The 20,431-nt window shown below is 36.5% G+C and overlaps 1 protein-coding gene across 1 annotated transcript in view; it reads left to right on the forward strand.

The window, feature by feature from the left end:
• The first annotated feature begins 1,351 nt into the window (after positions 1-1,351).
• tafa1a (TAFA chemokine like family member 1a) overlaps positions 1,352-20,431 on the forward strand; it is a 57,440-nt gene continuing 38,360 nt past the window's right edge. Inside the window, exon 1 of the mRNA XM_067371906.1 lies at positions 1,352-1,469. Within this exon, the coding sequence (XP_067228007.1) occupies positions 1,352-1,469 (118 nt within the window). The remainder of the gene's footprint in view (positions 1,470-20,431) is intronic.

The following is a 20,431-nucleotide window of genomic DNA, read 5'->3' on the forward strand; positions in this document are numbered from 1 at the left end:
GCGAGCTACTGAGATCACAACCACAATCTGCTAGCGTGTTGAGCAAAACATATTGAACCCTCAGATACTCATTTTGCTACTTATGTTGCTCTAAAAAAAAGTTTCTTTTTTTAAAATAAATGTCAGTTCAACATCACCCATTGGAACGTTATATTAAGAAACAAATGCCCGGCATCATTTCCCAGTTTCCAGCGACTGTTAGATCAAGGCAGGTTTTAGATGAGAGATCACATATAGCTTGAAGCTAGGAGCTCTCGCGTATCGGGAAAAATTATTACGTGCAAAGGAGGGAGAACGAGAAAGATTGAGCGAGGGACTAAGAGAAAGAGACAGAGAGAAAGTGTGTGAGAGAGAAAGAGATGAAATGGGAGAGTGATGCGAGAGAGAGAGAGAGCAAGAAAGAGGGAGGGAGGAAGAGAGAGAGTACCGCCCTTCAGTTGCGTTTAAATGTGAAGCGGAAAATCATCTCTGTGGCTCAGGGGAGTGAAGAGGCGATTCTAGTGTTAGTGCGGGTTTGCCGTGCTTTAGATCATAGCGCTCTCTCTCTTTCTCGCTCTTTGTTTGTCCTATAGTGTCCCTGATTTCAGCTTCAGGCTTCAAAGTGAGAAGTACTGAGAGTTTCTACAAGACAACAATACCTGGACCCGGGAATATCTAGACAACTCACAATGGATGGATTGAGGACAAAGTATTGAGTTCACCTACGGCTGTCCCTGAATGATACAGGTACAGTAAAATAAGATTTTTTATATGGTTAAAAAACTAATATAACATGTTTTAAGCTTTATGCATGGAAAATGTTTTTTCTCTGTGAATAAAGAGTGCACTGAAAGATGCATGAATAACTTGAGCTGGTCTCGTTTCATTGATTATTATAGCCTACATTAGGATGCATGCTGTGAGACTGAATCCAGACATTTTTATAGTTTTATAGTATGACATTCAATTTCAATGCATGATATGTGGATACCTGAAGAAAATATGACTGCTTATTCACAACTCTTATTCATTAATATAAATAGAGAGTTGGAGACATGAGGTTAGAGGCAGGCTGTCGGGTAGCGAGGAAAAGAAACCGAGTGCCACTTTCATCTCTAAATGTGGCCTAATAGACACACTAAGTGGCTGAAAGCAAGTCAGTCTACATGAAGATTGGAGCTGTAAGATTTCCTCAAGTTCTGCCAGACGTTCTCATGCTCATTATTTCAGATTTAATTAGAAATGTCAGGTCTGAATGCACCTCACAGTATTCACAGCACTTAGTTAGGTAGGAGTGAATGGAAGTGAGAGAAAGAAAGCAAGACGTTACTGACTGACCGCTTTCTCTTTCCATCTTCAGAGGAGTGTTGGGATGTCGTGGCTGGTGTGGGTGTGGGTCAGTGTGACAGTCCTGCTGATGTGTGAGGCCACTTTCTATGAGACCATCCAGCAGCACCTAGCCCCTCCTGGAACCAACATACAGATCCTTGGTGAGTCCTTCCTTCTGTCCTTCTCCTGCTTCATTGTCCACTCTGAATTTTCTCAGTGTAACATCTGGGTATGAATTTCTCTGGATAGGCTGCACAATAAATGATTAAACTAAGTTTTATTTACTACTTCAGATGAGTCACACTCAGGGGTGGATCTACCAACTGCCACCCTAAGAAAAACTATTGCCACCCCATCTGCCACCCTAGAAATATCCCAGTATAAAATAAAAATGTAAGCAGCGTTTCTTGAACCACTTGTACCAGCAGTGGTGTTTTGATGTGATGACATAAAAAAGACAGCGTACCGCAAAATAAGAGAGGCTGCTCACTGCAGAGCCAATGGGTGGAGCTTGACATCCAGCTCCCCCCCTCTGGAATTAATGGGTGGAGCTAGAAGGTTTAACCACACCCTAAAGGCTGATTTATACTTCTGCATCGGACCTACGCTGTAGGCTACACTGTAAACCTGGATGAAGATTAAGTACGCTGCAATTAAAGTCTGTTAAATCTTTGATGCAACTTAAAACAATTACTGAACGAGGAGTTTAGTAGGAGTTTAAATGATTATTTTTAAGTTTACTGAGCGATATAAAGTGACGTCATCCATGCAACATCAATGCCGATGTTAACGACGTAACCAATGTTATCAAAAGAGACCATTCAACATTAAACTGAGTTGCAGAAGATTTCAAGTTCTCAGCATGCTTTGAGTCACACTCTGTAAGGGAGAATAAATGTTGTCATTTTGAGTGTTTTTGCACAAGATTAATACAGGGGAAGATGTGTTATTGTTTAATGTTCTGTTATTTTGGTATGTAAAGGTGTTTCTGTGATGTTGAAGTTTTGTAGGGTTACCATCATGGTAAAGGGTAGTGCCTGTGGTTAGGTCGAGAATGGGCTGTGAAACATCAAGGCTATAAATACTGCATGTTAATTAACAGTTAACAGTAAACTAACACTTAACAGTAAAGATTAGGTGTTAGTTTATTCAGTATTTCAATTAAATTGTAGCATAAAATATTTTTTGAGTTGTTTACTTAAAGGTGCCCTAGAACTTTTTTAAAAAAGATGTAATATAAGTCTAAGGTGTCTCCTGAATGTGTCCCCTGAACCCCATAGATTTTTTTTAATTAATTTTTTTAACTGCCTATTTTGAGGCATCATTATAAATGAGCCGATTCAGGGCTACTGGCCCTTTAATTCTCATGCTCCACGCCCACGGAGCTCGCGCTTGCCTTGAACAGTGCATAAACACAGTTTACACAGCTAATATAACCCTCAAATGGATCTTTACAAAGTGTTCGTCATGTATGCGGCATGTATGCGTCGGATTATGTGAGTATTGTATTTATTTGGTTGTTTACATTTGATTCTGAATGAATTTGAGGCTAACAGCTAATACTACACTGTTGGAGAGATTTATAAAGAATGAAGTTGTGTTTATGAATTATACAGACTGCAAGTGTTTAAAAATGAAAATAGCAACGGCTCTTGTCTCCTTGAATACAGTAAGAAACAATGGTAACTTTAACCACATTTAACAGTACATTAGCAACATGCTAACGAAACATTTAGAAAGACAATTTACAAATATCACTAAAAATATCATGATATCATGGATCATGTCAGTTATTATTGCTCCATCTGCCATTTTTTGCTATTGTTCTTGCTTGCTTACCTAGTCTGATGATTCAGCTGTGCAGATCCAGACGTTACTGGCTGCCCTTGTCTAATGCCTTTCATAATGTTAGGATCATGGGCTGGCATATGCAAATATTGGGGGCGTACATATTAATGATCCCGACTGTTACGTAACAGTCGGTGTTATGTTGAGATTCGCCTGTTCTTTGGAGGTCTTTTAAACAAATGAGATTTATATAAGAAGGAGAAAACAATGGAGTTTGAGACTCATTGTATGTCATTTCCATGTACTGAACTCTTGTTATTTGACTATGCCGAGATAAATTAAATTTTTCGTTCGAGGGCACCTTTAAATGTTTTGAGTATTTTGAACTTAATGAGTTTTACAAACACTGCACCAAAATTATTGAAAAATAAGAAACATTACATATGGTAAACAATAGTTCTAAGTACAGTGGACTTAAACATTTAATAAAACTAAAATTAAATAAATAAAATCAGTTTGACTTAATTGTTATTTATAATTATTCTTTACTTAAAAGATTTGAGTTGCTTACATTTTTTGAGCTAATCGGTGTCTACAATAATTTTTAGTAGTCTGAACTTATCGGGTTTTACAGTGTATGCGTCGGTTTTCATTTATATTTCTGCATCTTTGTCCGCGTCAACGGGGAACATGCAGACTGCTAGTACACAGTGTCCACAGTCATGTTGAGTATCAAGGCAAAAACAAAAGCAGCAGCAGTTTGTCATGTACGTCAGAGAAGCTTCAGCAGTGATGGCGGCTAATAGGCAATGACTTTTGTTGCAGCTTGACGTGCGTGTCCCCTGAAACAGAGCAGAGCGAGGAATTAAAATCCATAGGAATGAAAAACGCACGCTCTTCTTTTTTTGACCTGAGGGAGGGGTTCCAGCAGACCAATCACAGCGCTTGTGGCCCGCGTAGAATTACTACATTTTTGGAGAGGTGCACGTCAGGCTACGCCGTAGGCTACGCGTGCTACACACCGCGTACGCAATGCAGAAGTATAAATCAGCCTTAACCCTATCCCTAAACATAATTAGGTCAAACTCCACCCATTAGATTTGTTCTAGATTTGATTCATTTGGTTCTGCAGTGAGCACCACTTGCAAAATAATGGCAAGAAAACACGTCTTTCAATAAATTGTGCTTGCGGGTTGCATACGCATGCAGCGCGGTCAGTGGAGTCAGCTTTATAAAAAATGACTCGGTTCTCAGAAGTCAAAAACACACGTTTTTGGAGAGGTGCACATCAGGCTACGCTCCCAATTCATGTACAAATTCACTGTTTTTCCATTTGTTTGTGAATCAGAAAAAGACTGCTACTCGGCTAAATCCTCTGAGAAATGTTATCCTGTTCGGATAGGATATGTCTGGGATTCCATATTGTTTAGCAAATGGATTTTTCTACTACCTCATAATGGATATAGGCCTTTTTTCCATTCATCAAAAAAATAAAATGAAATCAATAGGAAGATCCTGAACATGGAACACTAATAGCAGAATAATTAGAATTAAGAATCTAATCTTAATTAACTAGAGTGAAAAGTCTGAAAAACAAATTGTCTGAAAGCAAACTTAAAGTCCAGTTTAAAAATGAAAAATAGTTTGAAGTTAGGTCAGAACTGATGTTTGCTAAAGTGTTGCTAGGTGATTGCTAGGATATTCTGGGTGGTTGCTGGTTGCTCTGCTATGCAGTTGCTGGGGTGTTAATAAAACTACATTTTTTTTTGTAGTAGTGATACAAACTCATTTAGAATCTGTTGATGTTTTTGATATACAGTGTCTTGATTTGGTGCCCTGGGTATTGACATTTTGTTATTTATTTTCCATTCTTTTTAAACAGTATAGATGGTTACTTTGGGGTAATGCAACATTCGTGAACACAAATGTGCATGTCAGGCTATAAATACACAAAAACTATGCATGGGTGCTTATGTGGTGTTGCCACCCCTCATAGACCTCATGCCTTTCTAGATCCAACCCTGATCACACTTTATAATATAATATAATATAATATAATTCCTTACATTTATAGAGCGCTTTTCTGGGTACTCAAAGCGCTTTACGTATGGAAGGGGGTCTCTCATCAACCACCACCAATGTGCAGCATCCACCTGCATGATGCGACGGCAGCCATATTGCGTCAGAACGCCCATCACACACACCAGCTTATTGGTAGAGAGGAGATAGAGTGATGAAGCCAATCAGTATTTATATGAGGATGATTAGGAGGCCATGATGGACAGAGGCCAATAGTACTTTGTTCGAAAGACATCCTGGGATTTTTAATGACCACAGAGAGTCAGGACTTCGGTTTAACGTCTCATCCGAAGGATGGTGCTTTTTGACAGTATAGTGTCCCCATCACTATATTGGGGCGTTAGGACCCACACAGACCACAGGGTGAGCACCCCCTGCTGGCCTCACTAACACCTCTACCAGCAGCAACCTAGTTTTCCCAGGAGATCTCCTATCCAGGTGCTAACTAGGCTCAGCCCTGCTTAGCTTCAGTGGGCAATTATATATCCTTTACTTTGCCTTGGCATCCAGAAGGTTCGATTTGCTGCTGTTTACTTACACTGGTTAATCCACAATGGTGGACAATCCAAATTAATTGCAGGTGAAGGTTTTAATTACTGGTTTGTTAGGCAGTGTATTATTAAGTGGTGCAAAGCAAATGCTTAATGCTTAATTTAATTCTCATAACTAGACTCAGGAAAGTAGACACACAGGATGGATTGCAAGTACAGTCCTTCTCAACATAGTGTTGCTGCCCAGATTTGGACATTTATCAAGTGGAATCCCAACACAGTACCAAGATTGTTTTGATCATTTCAAGCTTGCGGTAGCCAATAATTCACTGCACATGAAACATTGTGGTTGGTATTTAATGAATTCTGGGTCATGTTTTTTTAAGTTTCAGAATTTTGTTCATGATTTTGAGGAGGACATGTCAAGTAAATGTGTAATTTGCACCAAAATACCACAGCTTTATAGAGGATATCTTTTGACAACAACAACAACAAAAGCAGCATTTTTTCATACACTCTAAAAAATGCTGGGTTAAAAACAACCCAAGTTGGGTTGAAAATGGAAAAACCCAGCGATTGGGTTGTTTTAACCCAGCGGTTGGGTTAAATGTTTACCCAACCTGCTGGGTAGTTTTATTTAAACCAACTATTATTTAAAAATTGCTATATGGCTAGCTTAAAATGAACCCAAAATAGTTGGGAAATTAAAAACCAGATGCAATTAGAGACAACAACAATACCTTACAAAAGGTGAATGTTTATTAATAAGCTTTAATATTTTATTAATATAAATTTATTAATAAGCAATTTAATAAATGTTTATTGTTTAATAATTATTCATTTAACATTAATAAATGTTCATTTCCAACATACTTTGGGTTAATTTTAATTAAGCAATACAGTAATTTTTAAACAATAGTTGAGTTAAATAAAACTACCCAGCAGGTTGGGCAAATATTTAACCCTACCGCTGGGTTAAAACAACCCAATTGTTGTCCATTTTCAACCCAACTTGGGTTGTTTTTAACCCAGCATTTTTTAGAGTGTATGAAATGTTCATAAGCCTGTTATTGTGCTATCCTAACTATGCCCAATAATCTGGTTAGTTGTATTTTTTATTTCAATTTGACATTGCTTTTTTAGTTTTTTATCAGGACATGCAAACGACCAGCTGAGAATCACTGCTAATATACATACACTGCATCCTCAACAATAGTGTATTCATGTTGCTAACCAATATGAAAAAATCCTGCGTCATGAGTACAAATGAAGTTTTATCTCAAACAAACCATATTTGCTCATAGGAACGAATAATAGAGTGCCCATCACAGTAATAGTCACATCCTCACTTTCACAGATCAGGTCAAGAGGATATCGGACATGTAAATCTATTACAAAATCCTGTTTATCTAATATCTCAACGGTCTGGGGTAGTTTTAAGGTTAGCCTCAATTGAAACAGAGCACGAAAGCTTCTTGTAACCTCACACCTTCAAATGAGAGGGCAAAAAGCAATTTGAGACCGTACCACTTACCTTAACTAATCTTGCTAGAGGCACTTTACTGGGATTGGATCCTGAATTGGAATTGATTTTATTGTACAATCTATAGAACAATTATAGAGGTACATGCTATTCTTGATTCAAAGCAGAACGTCTGTGGAGTTTCGCCTCAGTTGACAATAAATGCTTTGACTATTTAGATTTGACCGATTTGGCTTCAATGCCATTCAGAGCGTAAATAGAGCGATGTTAGTAAAGCTAGTCCTGATTAAATAATTGAGCTCCAGCTGAGAGTCTTATCAGAGCACAAGTGTATTTCTTAACAATCACATGTTCATCCTAAATGGAGGGCTATATTATGGCCCACTGAGCGCTCGAGGGATTCCATTACCCCCAAATCTGAATATCAAAGCAGATAAACAAAATGCACAGATTGGGCTTTTATGAGCTTTGGTGACATTGTATAAAATTCAAATTTATAGCTGGATGGAATGAATGGACAGAGATTATGTTGACTATATGTTCTCTCAAAAGATAAACAACACTGCAGACATACTGACAAGCAGTATAGAATAATTGTTATTAAAGCCCACATTCTGCTCAGATTTAATTTATGGTCATATTTTCTGCAGTAATTCATTTACAGAGGGAAGAATTTGAGATATCGCTGTTTTCTAAAACCACACCTTCACAGCCATTTCCTTTTATCATTGGTCTTCTCATTTTCCTGTATGAGAAACACAAACAACCAGCACTGACTGTAGCTCCAGCATGCATTTGCATGTTGTAAAAATGTCAAGCTCAGCAAACACTCTCTCAAACTGTCAATCACGTAAGAAAAACTGTTTAAAGGCCAGCCAATCTGACACCATCTGCTTTCAAACCTTGTGTGATTATGTGGACATTTTTTGATGTTATGACAACTGTGTCCTATAATTAAAATGCTTTTTCAAGTCAGGGTGAGATTGCGGCTTTGGAGCGGGTGAGAGTGTGTGCATGTGTGTTGTATTACAAAGAGATATTTGTTTAAGTATCGAGTGCTTTGAGGCTGGTGGATTGTCCTGAGTATCAGGGTTGACAGGTCATGAATTGTTGCGGCACCTTTGCTTTCACTAAAAGCCATCATTGTGACTAGTGACCAAGATCAAGGCAGGAAACTGAGATTATGTAGGAAACAGTGTTGTTCTGAAACTGATTAATTGAGTTGCATCCATTACAAAGATGCTTTTTTGTTCTTGTTGAGAATTTTAAATCTGTATTTGAATTTCAAAGGAGGTAAAGGTTTATAAGAGCATATGTTTGATTTATGCAGTATTGATTATTATGCAGTGTAAACTGCTCATAGTAATGTGCCAAGATTCTATGTCGCTTGGCAACTGCAAACAGTCTATATAGTTAGAAAATGAACTAAATTTAAGCAATAAGATTTGAGAAGATGCAATATTGTAAAAAAAAAAAAAAAAAATAAATAAATAAATCTAAATCAGTTAAAATGTGGATTTTACAATCAGCTATCAAACAATAAAAATATTAAGGAAATTTTTTTATTAATTTGTTATTTTATAAAGCAAATTCATTAGAGGAAATTATTACATCAGAGGATCAGGATATACATTACATTAATACAGTACTGGTTATTGGCCTATGTGAGAGTTGTTTTAATCTATTGGTTGATATTGTATGCTTAACAATGCTTAATATTTAATTGTTCATGATTATTTCCTATATTTTCATAAACATTTTAAATATCTTTGCCATCATTTTACACTCACTTAAAGTTCATCTTTAAAAACACTAAACATTTAATAACACTGCTAAATGTAATCTCAAAATGAAAATTTTCACACTATACATTATGTTGCAATACATTTACTTTCTAGCATTATCAGTGGATCCCCACTAGCAGGGTCAGTTTTTTTGACATTTATAATTACCTTATTAAATGTATCTGTGTTGCCTTTCATGCCAAATACCTAAATTTAACTAATTACTTCAATCAATCATATGGAAGCTTGTTTTTGCCACAAAAAAAAAAAAAAAAAAAGGTAATTGCGACATTTATCTCACAATTCTGAGTTTTTTTTCTCACAATTGCCAGTTTACATCTCGCAATTCTACGAAAGAGGATTAGGGCCAAGCAAAAATAAAAAAATAAAACCATCTCGAGATTAAAGTTGTTAAATTTTGAGAAAAAACTCATTAAATTTCGAGAAAAAAGTCGAGATAAAATGTTGAGAATAAACTCATTAAATTTCGAGAAAAAAGTCAAGATAAAATGTTGAGAATAAAGTCATTAAATTACGAGAAAAAAGTCGTTAAATTACGAGAACAAATTCGTTAAATTATGAGAAAAATGTTGTTAAATTTCAAGAAAAAAAGTCTAGATAAAATGTTGAGAATAAACTCAATAAGTTATGTGAATAAACTCATTAAATTATGAGAATAAAGTCATTAAATTACGAAAAAAAAGTCGTAATTTAACGAATTTGTTCTCGTAATTTAATGACTTTTTTCTCATAATTTAACGAATTTGTTCTCGTAATTTAACAACTTTTTTCTCATAATTTAATGAGTTTATTCTCAACATTTTATCTCGACTTTTTTCTCAAAATTTAACAAGTTTTTTCTCGTAATCTACAGAGTGTATTCTCAACATTTTATTTCGACTTTTTTCTCAAAATTTAACAACTTTAATCTCGAGATGGTTTTATTTTTTTATTATTGCTTAGCCCTAATCCTCTTCCGTGCAATTCTGACTTCTTTTCTCAGACCTTTTTTTCTTGCAATTCTGACTTTTTTCTTGGAATTGTGAGATATACACTCGCAATTCTGACTTCTTATAAAGTCCAATTCTGAGGAAAAAAACTGACTTTGTTTCTCAGAATTGCGATTGTATATCTCACAATTCTGACTTTATAACTTGCAATTGTTTGTTTATATCTCGCAATTCTGCCTTTTTCCGAATTGCGAGATATAAACAAACAATTGTGACATATAAAGTCAGAATTAAGTTATATAAAGTCGCAATTGCAAATTATAAAGTCAGAATTGTAAACTCACTATTGCGAGATAAAAAGTCGCAATTACCTTTTTTTTTTTTTATTCAGTGGTGGAAACAATCTTCCATAAAATCAGAATACAATAGACTTATTACCAATAAAATTACTATAAAGCACAGGTTCTTATGGCTTGTTGCTTTAATAAATTGAATGAAACCATTTAAAGGCTGAATAGAGATGACTGTATGTCTATCTAACAACTATAAAAATTCATCGAGGAATCCGATTTTTTTTTTTTGTTTAGTTATATGCATTATTGAAACACTATGCCCATAGTGCATGAAATTGCATCTGTTTTAATTTGACTATGTGATGTCTGTACATCAGCTGCTCTGTGGGTTCAAGGGTCTTGATTTACTTGCTGCTGAGATGCGAATCAATGATTAAATGTATTTTAAATGCAGAGATGGGAAGTGAGGGACAGGGGGAATGAAAAGCACAGAGCTAAAGACAGACGGAGAGACAGACAGAAAGAGGAACGTGTAGCACTTCTCACAGATGTGCTGCCGGCTGTTCTTGCTCTCCGGCTCAGACAGACAGATGAGGATGGGTGATTCATGAGACCAGGTCTTTATTCAGCACTGACAGCTGCAACAGAACTAAGCAAATTGTGTTTGTCATGCATGCATAGCTGCCATGTTTTAGCGTTATGAGACTGAACTCTCCAGATGTAGAAAATAACCCATCTTTAACAAACCGAGACCTGAACCAACCCTTTAAACTCCTCACAAACAAATACAGACACAGTTTCTCGGGCCCCTGGGAGACCATCACTAAGTCCAAGGACATGTAGGCTATTATAAAAACAACCACACTGGAATCGACCTGGGTAGATCAAAGATTTAAAGTGCAAGTGTTAATAGTAGACTGGCAGCTAACTGTATTATGTTGAAAATAACAGCAGGCTAATCTGATAACTGTGGTTCTGCTATCTCTTTACTTTAACAGCAACACAACTGTGACTTATGAGCTCCTCTATGTGGTTTTAGAGGGCAGATATCATATCAGTCTTGCTGAGTTTCTGGGAAATATAGATTGTCTGTCAGATTCACTTTACTTGTTAGCTCCTTGATCAATGCGGCTCTTCCTGGACATGTGAAAATGCATGACACACACCTATATGTATCAATATACACCCAGGCATAGTCATATATAAGGAATCAGATGTACCTCACGCCACATCTCCATTCATCAGAGTAAGCTGAAGCTTGAAGTGACAATCAGGTCAATGTCCTTGAAAGGACTGCACTGTTTTTACCAGTATTAGTAATGGTTGGATGACTATTTTATGCAAAATTCAAAATGCAAAAAAAAAGATAGCATTGTTAACAGCTTCTTCTGTCAGTACAGATATCCTCACAGTTAAAAATCTACCAAAATCTCTGATGAAATTAATATTAAATATCGTAGCACTGCTGCATGGCGTAAAGCATTATTAATTATCGCACCATAAGTATTTTCATACCATGAGAATGCAGGTTGGGTCATACATCTGCTTTTATGGTTTGTTTTGCTGGTAAAATATGTAGCAAGAAAAGCGCTGGTACATTAGAAATAACAAAACTGATGCAGCTACATTGATTTTAAGGAGTCCCATGCTTGTCATTTCAAGATGAAAAACTTGATCATAAAACAGACAATTGAATAAATATAAATATTAACAAGGTTTCTTTCAGTAAAAAGAAGCAGGAAGAAGATCTGCAGATGTTCAAAAACTATTTAGAGCTGTAGTGTTCAATAAACCTTTTTATAAGCAATGTAAATATATTACATTATATTACAATAGATGCTTCACCAGAGCCTGATTCTTGTTAAGGGGCACCTAAAACTGAAATGAACATATATAATTTTGCTCAGGATGAAGGCTTTAGGAATGTGTACGCTCTTGTGCTGCCATCAGCCAATCAGTGGGATCATGACATCATTTTCCTCTCGGCTCTACAGTCATTAGTCACATGCCATTTAAGTTCAGTTAATTGGCTCAAAACAACCTGGCAGCAGAACTGAGCACCCATGAAGATGGCAGCCTCCAGGTCACGTATTTCCAGACTTGGCCCTATGCCAGTCCAGCAATTGCCACTGAGATGAATGGGAATGCTAACGGATCACCCTCTCCAGGTATCATATATAGCTCCTCGTTTGCAAATAATTGAAGAGACAAATAGGCCAGCCCTTACTAACACTACTTAACTTTGGCAACAGTTTGATGCACTCATTCCGGGAGATCAGGCAATATTTCCGGAAAAGACATGTCCAGATCTCTTTGAATGAAAGCGTCATCTGGTTTCTACTCTGCCATTAGAGTTTCTCTGGAGGATATTTTTCCAGGAGGGCACAATAAAGCTCAGTGACGTTGGATGCCGGTTCTCCATCTGCAGCTCTAGGCTGCCGAAGCCGCCCGAAGACTTCCCCACAAAGTGCCTCTGACAGAATCAGGGCTCGACTGCGGCACGGCATCCTGCGTGTCCTTCTTTGTATTAAATATATCTCAGCGGCATAAGAGAGAAGACAGTCATCTGTGATAATTCCCCCCACACGCACCGACAGACGCAGGCCATGGATGTAGCTACATCAAAACAAACATGGAATGTGTTTTTCATCTGCTTCAAAACAAAGGTTATCTTCCCGCATGTACGCCAGCACACACTGACAGTTTAATAGCCTTATATAATGCAGCTCCTAAAGGCACATTATTTTAGCAGAGACATTCCGTCCATCTCTCCCGCTTCCATCCAATCTTCCTGACAGTGCCAGCTCCCCTGTAGGAACAATGGGAGAGTCGTACAGCCTCAGCCCCTGGGCTGTCCTCCATCTGTTCTTTGTCACACTTCCGCTCACGCTCTCAATCTCTCTCTCTCTCTGCTCCAGACAGCGGTTCTATGAATGCCAGTCTGACCTCACAATACCTGAAGCCACCAGACACACAACCACATATTACATCCAAAATCTTCCCTTGCCACAGCATGGAGGAAGTCCTATATCAACTTTATTACATCAACCTTATGAGTTTTATTAGACATGTGACATCTACTGAGATACCTGAACAAAGAGAGCAAAGAGATTTTTCCTTTCTCCTAAAACACAAAACTGCTACCCATTACTGACTCTCTCATGAAGTCTTTAAACTTACAAAAAATATTATATATTTCCTACAAGTGACTCTTCATATGATCCTCAATTTTAATAATACCTATAAAAAAATAATCACCTCCTTTGAAGTGCATGTTTTATCATTTTACACTGACACGCTGTTTGTGCTTAAATGGGTCATGAACTGCATTACGGTATTATTTTATAATGTTTCCTGGGGTGCACTTATGTTAGTGTTATTTTTACATTTACATTTACATTTATAAATTAGATATAAAAGGCATTTTTCCTACTGTGATTTTAGCCCTCTGATTTAAATGCTCTGTTTTAAGGGGCGTGTCTGCTGTCAGACTTCAGTGTAAATGCCCACAAGTTGACCATTTATTCACTGGTTTGATTTACTGAAAAATAAATTATTTTGAGACAAAAACATCTGACTGTAGGCATACATGAAACATTACATATCAGAAATCACTGACCATTGGTGTAATCCAAAAGATCTGTAACAAAGTAACAGTAAAAACTTTTTTACTAACTTAAGCGTGTTGCGCCATTCTTGTTAGACCCAATATAGAAGGCACAGCATCGTTTCTTTAAAGGTGCCCTAGAACTTCTTTTTACAAGATGTAATATAAGTCTAAAGTGTCCCCTGAATGTGTCTGTGAAGTTTCAGCTCAAAATACCACATAGATTGTTTTTTTAATTCATTTTTTTAACTGTCTATTTTGGGGCATCATTAACTATGCACCGATATATAGGTTGCGGCCCCTTTAAATCTCGTGCTCCCCCGCCCCCGGAGCTCGCGCTTGCCTTGAACAGCATAAACACAGTTTACATAGCTAATATAACCCTCAAAATGGATCTTTACAAGATGTTCGTCATGCGTGCATGGATCGGATCATGTGAGTATAGTATTTATTTGGATGTATTACATTTGATTCTGAATGAGTTTGATAGTGCTCCGTGGCTAACAGCTAATACTACACTGTTGGAGAGATTTATAAAGAATGAAGTTGTGTTTATGGATTATACAGACTGCAAGTGTTTAAAAATGAAAATAGCGACGACTCTCTTGTCTTCGTGAATACAGTAAGAAACGATGGTAACTTTAACCACATTTAACAGTACATTAGCAACATGCTAACGAAACATTTAGAAAGACAATTTACAAATATCACTAAAAATATCATGATATCATGGATCATGTCAGTTACTATTGCTCCATCTGCCATTTTTTGCTGTTGTCCTTGCTTGCTTACATAGTCTGATGATTCAGCTGTGCACATCCAGACGTTCTGCCTCGATCATGGGCTGGCATATGCAAATATTGGGGGGCGTACATATTAATGATCCCGACTGTTACGTAACAGTCGGTGTTATGTTGAGATTCGCCTGTTCTTCGGAGGTCTTTTAAACAAATGAGATTTATATAAGAAGGAGGAAACAATGGAGTTTGAGACTCACTGTATGTCATTTCCATGTACTGATCTATTGTTATTTAACTATGCCAATATAAATTCAATTTTTGATTCTAGGGCACCTTTAATTTCACGCTCTCTGCAAATCCAACGCAGCTACTGTGTTTTTCCACAATGTGCACTGTGAGCACTGCACAACATTTTGCATTCTTCAAAGGCATATTTATCGCTTAGTCGCCCGATCCAGTGTTAGCGTCACATCTGTTATTTACCTACTACTACTTTTTGTGCTCAAATCAGTGGGCGGGGCTACTGAACTTTAGGGTTTGTGATATCACCAACCTGAGAAGAAGCTTGTTGTACTCCCTACCAGCCATTTGTTGTAGTCCTTAAAAAGAAAATATCTCCCTTTCCATTGAACAGATGTTGTTTATGCTCTAACAGCAACATTACACACTAACTAAAGTTAAGGACCCCTTTAAGACAGAGTGATTGATAGAAAAAAATATCTGTCAAAGTAAACATTTCTATAAATGTACCAGAAATAACTAGTTATTGAACAAAATAAATATTCATGTTATGTTTTAGTTTTTTTACAGCACTGAACCACAGAAGATTTATTTTGTATTTTATGACACTGATAAACAGTATTGTTATCCTTACTTGTTAAAGGGAGAATTTCTACAATTTGGTCAAAAATAATCTTCTGCAAAAGAAATTCAACCCCTTCCAGTCAAGTATTTAGTAGATCCATCTCTTTCAGCACTTCCAATCTTGATTCTATGTGGATTTGGATCTAGCCATTGCAATTTCCTCTATTGTTCTTTTCACAAGACTCAAGTCAGGCTGCATGGAGATTGTGAGCCTTATTCAGACCAATCATAAATTCTCAGTTGGTTTGAGATCTGGACTCTGACCAAGACATTGTCATTTTATGATTGGGGTCATTTTCTTGCTGGAAAACAAATCTTCTCTAAAATGGCAGGTGTCTTGCTGATTTGAGTCAGTTCTATAAAAATAACACACTAAAAATTAAATATTTTAAACGCTATAAGTGAATTTAGGCATCACAACATTATAATGTACAGTGTGAAAAAATTGGATTTGCTGAACACTACATTTAACAGTAATATTAAGTGTTTTAGCAAATAAATATCCAATATCAACCAATACCAATAAAATAAAAAATGATATAAAAGAAAATACTTAAAAAAATCAATTATTTTATTTTCTTTATTTTATTTGTACATTATTTGAATATATATGAGACTTATAAAGAATATTTTTCTATTTATCAGTTGCTACAAAATCAAATTTAGTTCATTTTAGTTCAGTGATTTAATGCCGTGAAACAATAAAACATGTGGCAATATATGTTAAATCTGTCAAGAAGAAACCCAAGAATTTACATATTTCAGCTGAAGTCTGAGCATTTCTACTTGATATCTGTATGTTGTGACGTTACATACTTTATCTCTGTCATCTCGTTCTGGTTGAATGTGTTAATGCTCTCCAGATCTCCCATGATGCAGTAAGCGTAGAACTTAAAGTGACATATCACCGATGTTGTCATGGCTACAATATACTCATGATATGAAGCTGCGTTCTCCGTTTGATGATTTGTGGTTTCAGGGGGGATTTGCTGGGGTAATCAAAGTGTTCACAGCACAGTAAAACACTGATCTGCTCTATCCATTAATCTCCTCTAATTGATTTCATCTCTCACAAACGGCAGAAGTTTAATAGGCTTGTTTGTGCCATCAATTTCAAAACAAACAATTTCCAGTGTGCAAGTGAGAAATCTATATTGCAGATGAGTTCAGGCTGATGTTCAGATATTCAGCAGGGAGAAAGAGAAACTGTGTGATGCATAGCCAAACATTGCCCTTATTGTTTTTTTGTTGTAGTTTTAAATGAATTCTTTCCGTGAAACAAAACTTGACAGTTATAGAATTAGAACAAATATAGACATAGAAACAGACTCAATTGTGGAGGACAGTGTAGTGCTGTCTCGCTTGCAATTCAACTTTCATGCCATGGAAAATTTCTGCATAATTTGTGTCTAAGGAAACAACCCATCCGTGTTTTGTGAATCATATTCTGGGAATAGCTGATAAGAATCAATACAGGAGTCCAGCATGGCCTGAAGATGTGGACAGAATATTGGTGTTGCTGCTTTGTGAAATTGGGCAGATTTGTAAAATATTGTTGTGGGATGAATTAGAAACCTGTACAAACATAACCTAATATAAAAAAACAAGGGATTTTGAATGAATTAATGGATCTTGAAAGAATGAATGAATGGATCAGAGGCAAATAAGGACATCAACGATGAAAAGAAGAAATAATTTAAAAATCCAGTGCAAGCGCCAAGTTCTTAGAAATGCAGTCTTTGTATTCATGTTGGTTTCATTTATTCATCAAACACCATCTTCAACAAGAACAACAACAAAAAAATGTCAAGTTAAATGTAATACAATATGTTCCTTACATCCTGAAAATGGTTAATTGGATTCCACTCACTTTGATCTTAAACATTATTTTCCAAGATTTTCAAACATATTGATTCAAAGTTTTTAAACAAACATACTTGATTCAAAAATTACAAATATAATATTGGGGTTACTCCATTTTACCTGAACTAACTTTGCCTTTTTCATGAAAAAGGTCATATTCTGTTTATATTAAAACAAACCTGCTTCACTGCATATCTATTAAAGAAGCAATAAGCATAAATAATGTTTTGTTACTAAGTTTTTAATCAACAAATTCAGCCATTAATGGTTCTTTTTTTCTTTATTGCAATCGGGACAAAAATATCATGTCAATTACCCATGCAACTACATTTTTTTTGTGAAAACGAACAAATTAACTAAAAAGAAACTTACTTTCCAATGCTATATACTAGAGAGGAGAAAATTTTGGCCAACCATTTCATTAGAATGAATTCACAAAACACTTTATCTTACTACTAAGACTTCTCCTAAATGGCAGTAAAAGTTCTTAGTTAAGAGTTTTCTCTTAAAACCTATTCACAAAGCTGCTGAGACCAACTTTTACTAAGGAATAGAGAGAAGTCTTAAGCTAAGAGTAAGGGTGGGGTTGACCTCGTTGCTGTGGATGATATCAACACGCTTACTAACTATGCACACAGAGATTGGCTGATGGGAGGAGTCTCGGTCAGCGATTTAATCATAGAAATATTGTAGAATGAGGTATCATGTTGCCAGATTCAAATAAAGATTTTAAAATAAAATGTTGCCATATTTAAATAAAGGTTTTAAAATGTAGGCTACGTGTCACTAATTAAACTAGTATATGTTCAGCTGTCAGCCTTTTACATGTCTGCATTTTGAGAGAATGCAGAATTCACACGACAAATTATGTCTTATACACAAAGTTTGGGAGGAGCTGCTCCTCAGGAGCACATTCAAACGGTCTATGTAATCAGCTCGAGAGGAGGTATATATACACAGATGGGAGCCAACACATCTATAGTTACCTATTAGTTTCTGCATCCCTCCGTTACCCGTTTTTCACTCTCAGCTGGGAATATGGGGAGAACTCTGGGTTTGGGCTAAATTCCAAGCTTGGAGCCCTCGATCCCCTTGGACAGCACGCCAAATACGCTTATTATATATATTTTTTTTTACTCTATTCGATCAATTGTAAGTGTGAACTTGTGAAAACAACTGCCACAGGTAATCAGACTTTTATGAAGAAAAGGTTCAGCACCCAAGGCTATATGGCTATGGCCTCAGAAGTGTAACTTACAGTGTCTCTGGCGGATTGGCAGCAACGGCCATTAGGATTTTTTTTTATTTGGTCTTAGTGACTTAGGAGTCCTCTTGACTACTCCTAATGTTTCACAGATTTAGGAGCTATTTTTAGCACTAAAATGCTTTGTGAAATACTCTCAGAGCAAAAATTTAGGAGTCCTAAAATTAGGACTGACAGGCCCATTATTTTTAAGAGTTTCTCCTAAATCGGCTAGTGAGAAGCTACTTTTAGCCTTAAAGGGTTAGTTCACCCAAAAATGAAAATTCTGTAATTTATTACTCACCCTCATGGCGTTCCACACCCGTAAGACTTTCATTAATCTTCAGAACACAAATTAAGATATTTTAGTTGAAATCCGATGGCTCAGTGAGGCCTCCATAGTCAGCAATGACATTTCCTCTCTCAAGATCCATTAATGTACTAAAAACATATTTAAATCCGTTCATGTGAGTACAGTGGTTCAATATTAATATTATAAAGCGACAGGAATATTTTTGGTGTGCCAAAAAAACAAAATAACGACTTATATAGTGATCGCCGATTTCAAAACACTGCTTCAGGAAGCTTCGGAGCACAATGAATCAGCATGTTGAATCAGCGGTTCGGGGCGCCAAAGTGATTTCAGCAGTTTGGCAGTTTGACACGCGATCCGAATCATGATTCAACATAAAATATTCATGATGCTCCGAAGCTTCCTGAAGCATTGTTTTGAAATTGGCCATCACTAAATAAGTTGTTATTTTGTTTTTTTTTGGCACACCAAACATATTCTCGTTGCTTTATAACAGGGGTCGGCAACCCAAAATGTTCAAAGAGCCATATTGGACCAAAAAAACAAAAAACAAATCTATCTGGAGCCGCAAAAAAATTTATAGCCTTATATAAGCCTTATGTGAAGGCAACACAGGATGTAAGTGTGTATTAGCTATATTAGCCTACTATCAAAATGACTAATAATGAGGTATTCCCGAGGTATATATTTAAAAACTGCTGAAAGCTACAGAAAAAAAGAAGCAAATGGATCGGTGCAATTCACAGAAACAGCTTGACTCCAGGCAGAGAAACATGGATTTGCAGTTATCATTTTGTCAAATTGTTGGATTTTGAGGTAAAATCATTCCATAGCCTATATTGTATTGTTATATATTATTTTGAAAAAACATCAATTAAATATTTGCATCTTATATTCTGCATAATTGTGTGTTTTAAAATAAACACTGACAAAAACTATATTAGTATAAAACTGTATGCTTTAGGGTTGGACAAAATGACATTGATATAAGTGATTTCGCGGATTTAAACCTACCTAAATTGTAGTTATATAAAATATTCATTCTTTATGTATTTCCCTGGCGTCAAATCAGGCACATATTAATGTCAGGGAACACGACTCCAGGCTACATGTCAATATCCATGGATTAGGTTTATTTGACAAGTTGTAAGAAACACTTTCGAGTCCAACCTTTAGTGTAATTCGTTTGTTTTTACTCACGTTTTCGCAGTCTCCCCCATTAAATCCAGTCACGCAACAGGTTCTTTTGCCACTCAGTCCAGCTGAGGGAGCGCGCTTTCGGCGGGAAAGTGGCGTCGATGCATACTGGTGCGTGACTGGATTTAATGCCGCGTTCCAGGCAACCCGTGAAGGCCAATTCACACCGCACCGACAAACGCCAACAAACACCAACAAGTTGGCCGTTGGATTTAGAATTCTACGAGAAAAAAAACTGTCATGTTCACACAGCCCCTACAAACACCGACCAACGAGTGACGTCTGACTGGAAAATTCCACAAACTACATACGCGTAACCATGTTGACAATATTGTCAGGCAAGTTTATTATATTAATAACACAGTATCATATGTTTTCATTGTATTAAAGTATTGAGGCAAAACAAAAATACCTGAAATACGAAGCGC

This window comes from Chanodichthys erythropterus, chromosome 20, assembly GCF_024489055.1.
Source record: "Chanodichthys erythropterus isolate Z2021 chromosome 20, ASM2448905v1, whole genome shotgun sequence".
Taxonomy (NCBI): Eukaryota; Metazoa; Chordata; class Actinopteri; order Cypriniformes; family Xenocyprididae; genus Chanodichthys; species Chanodichthys erythropterus.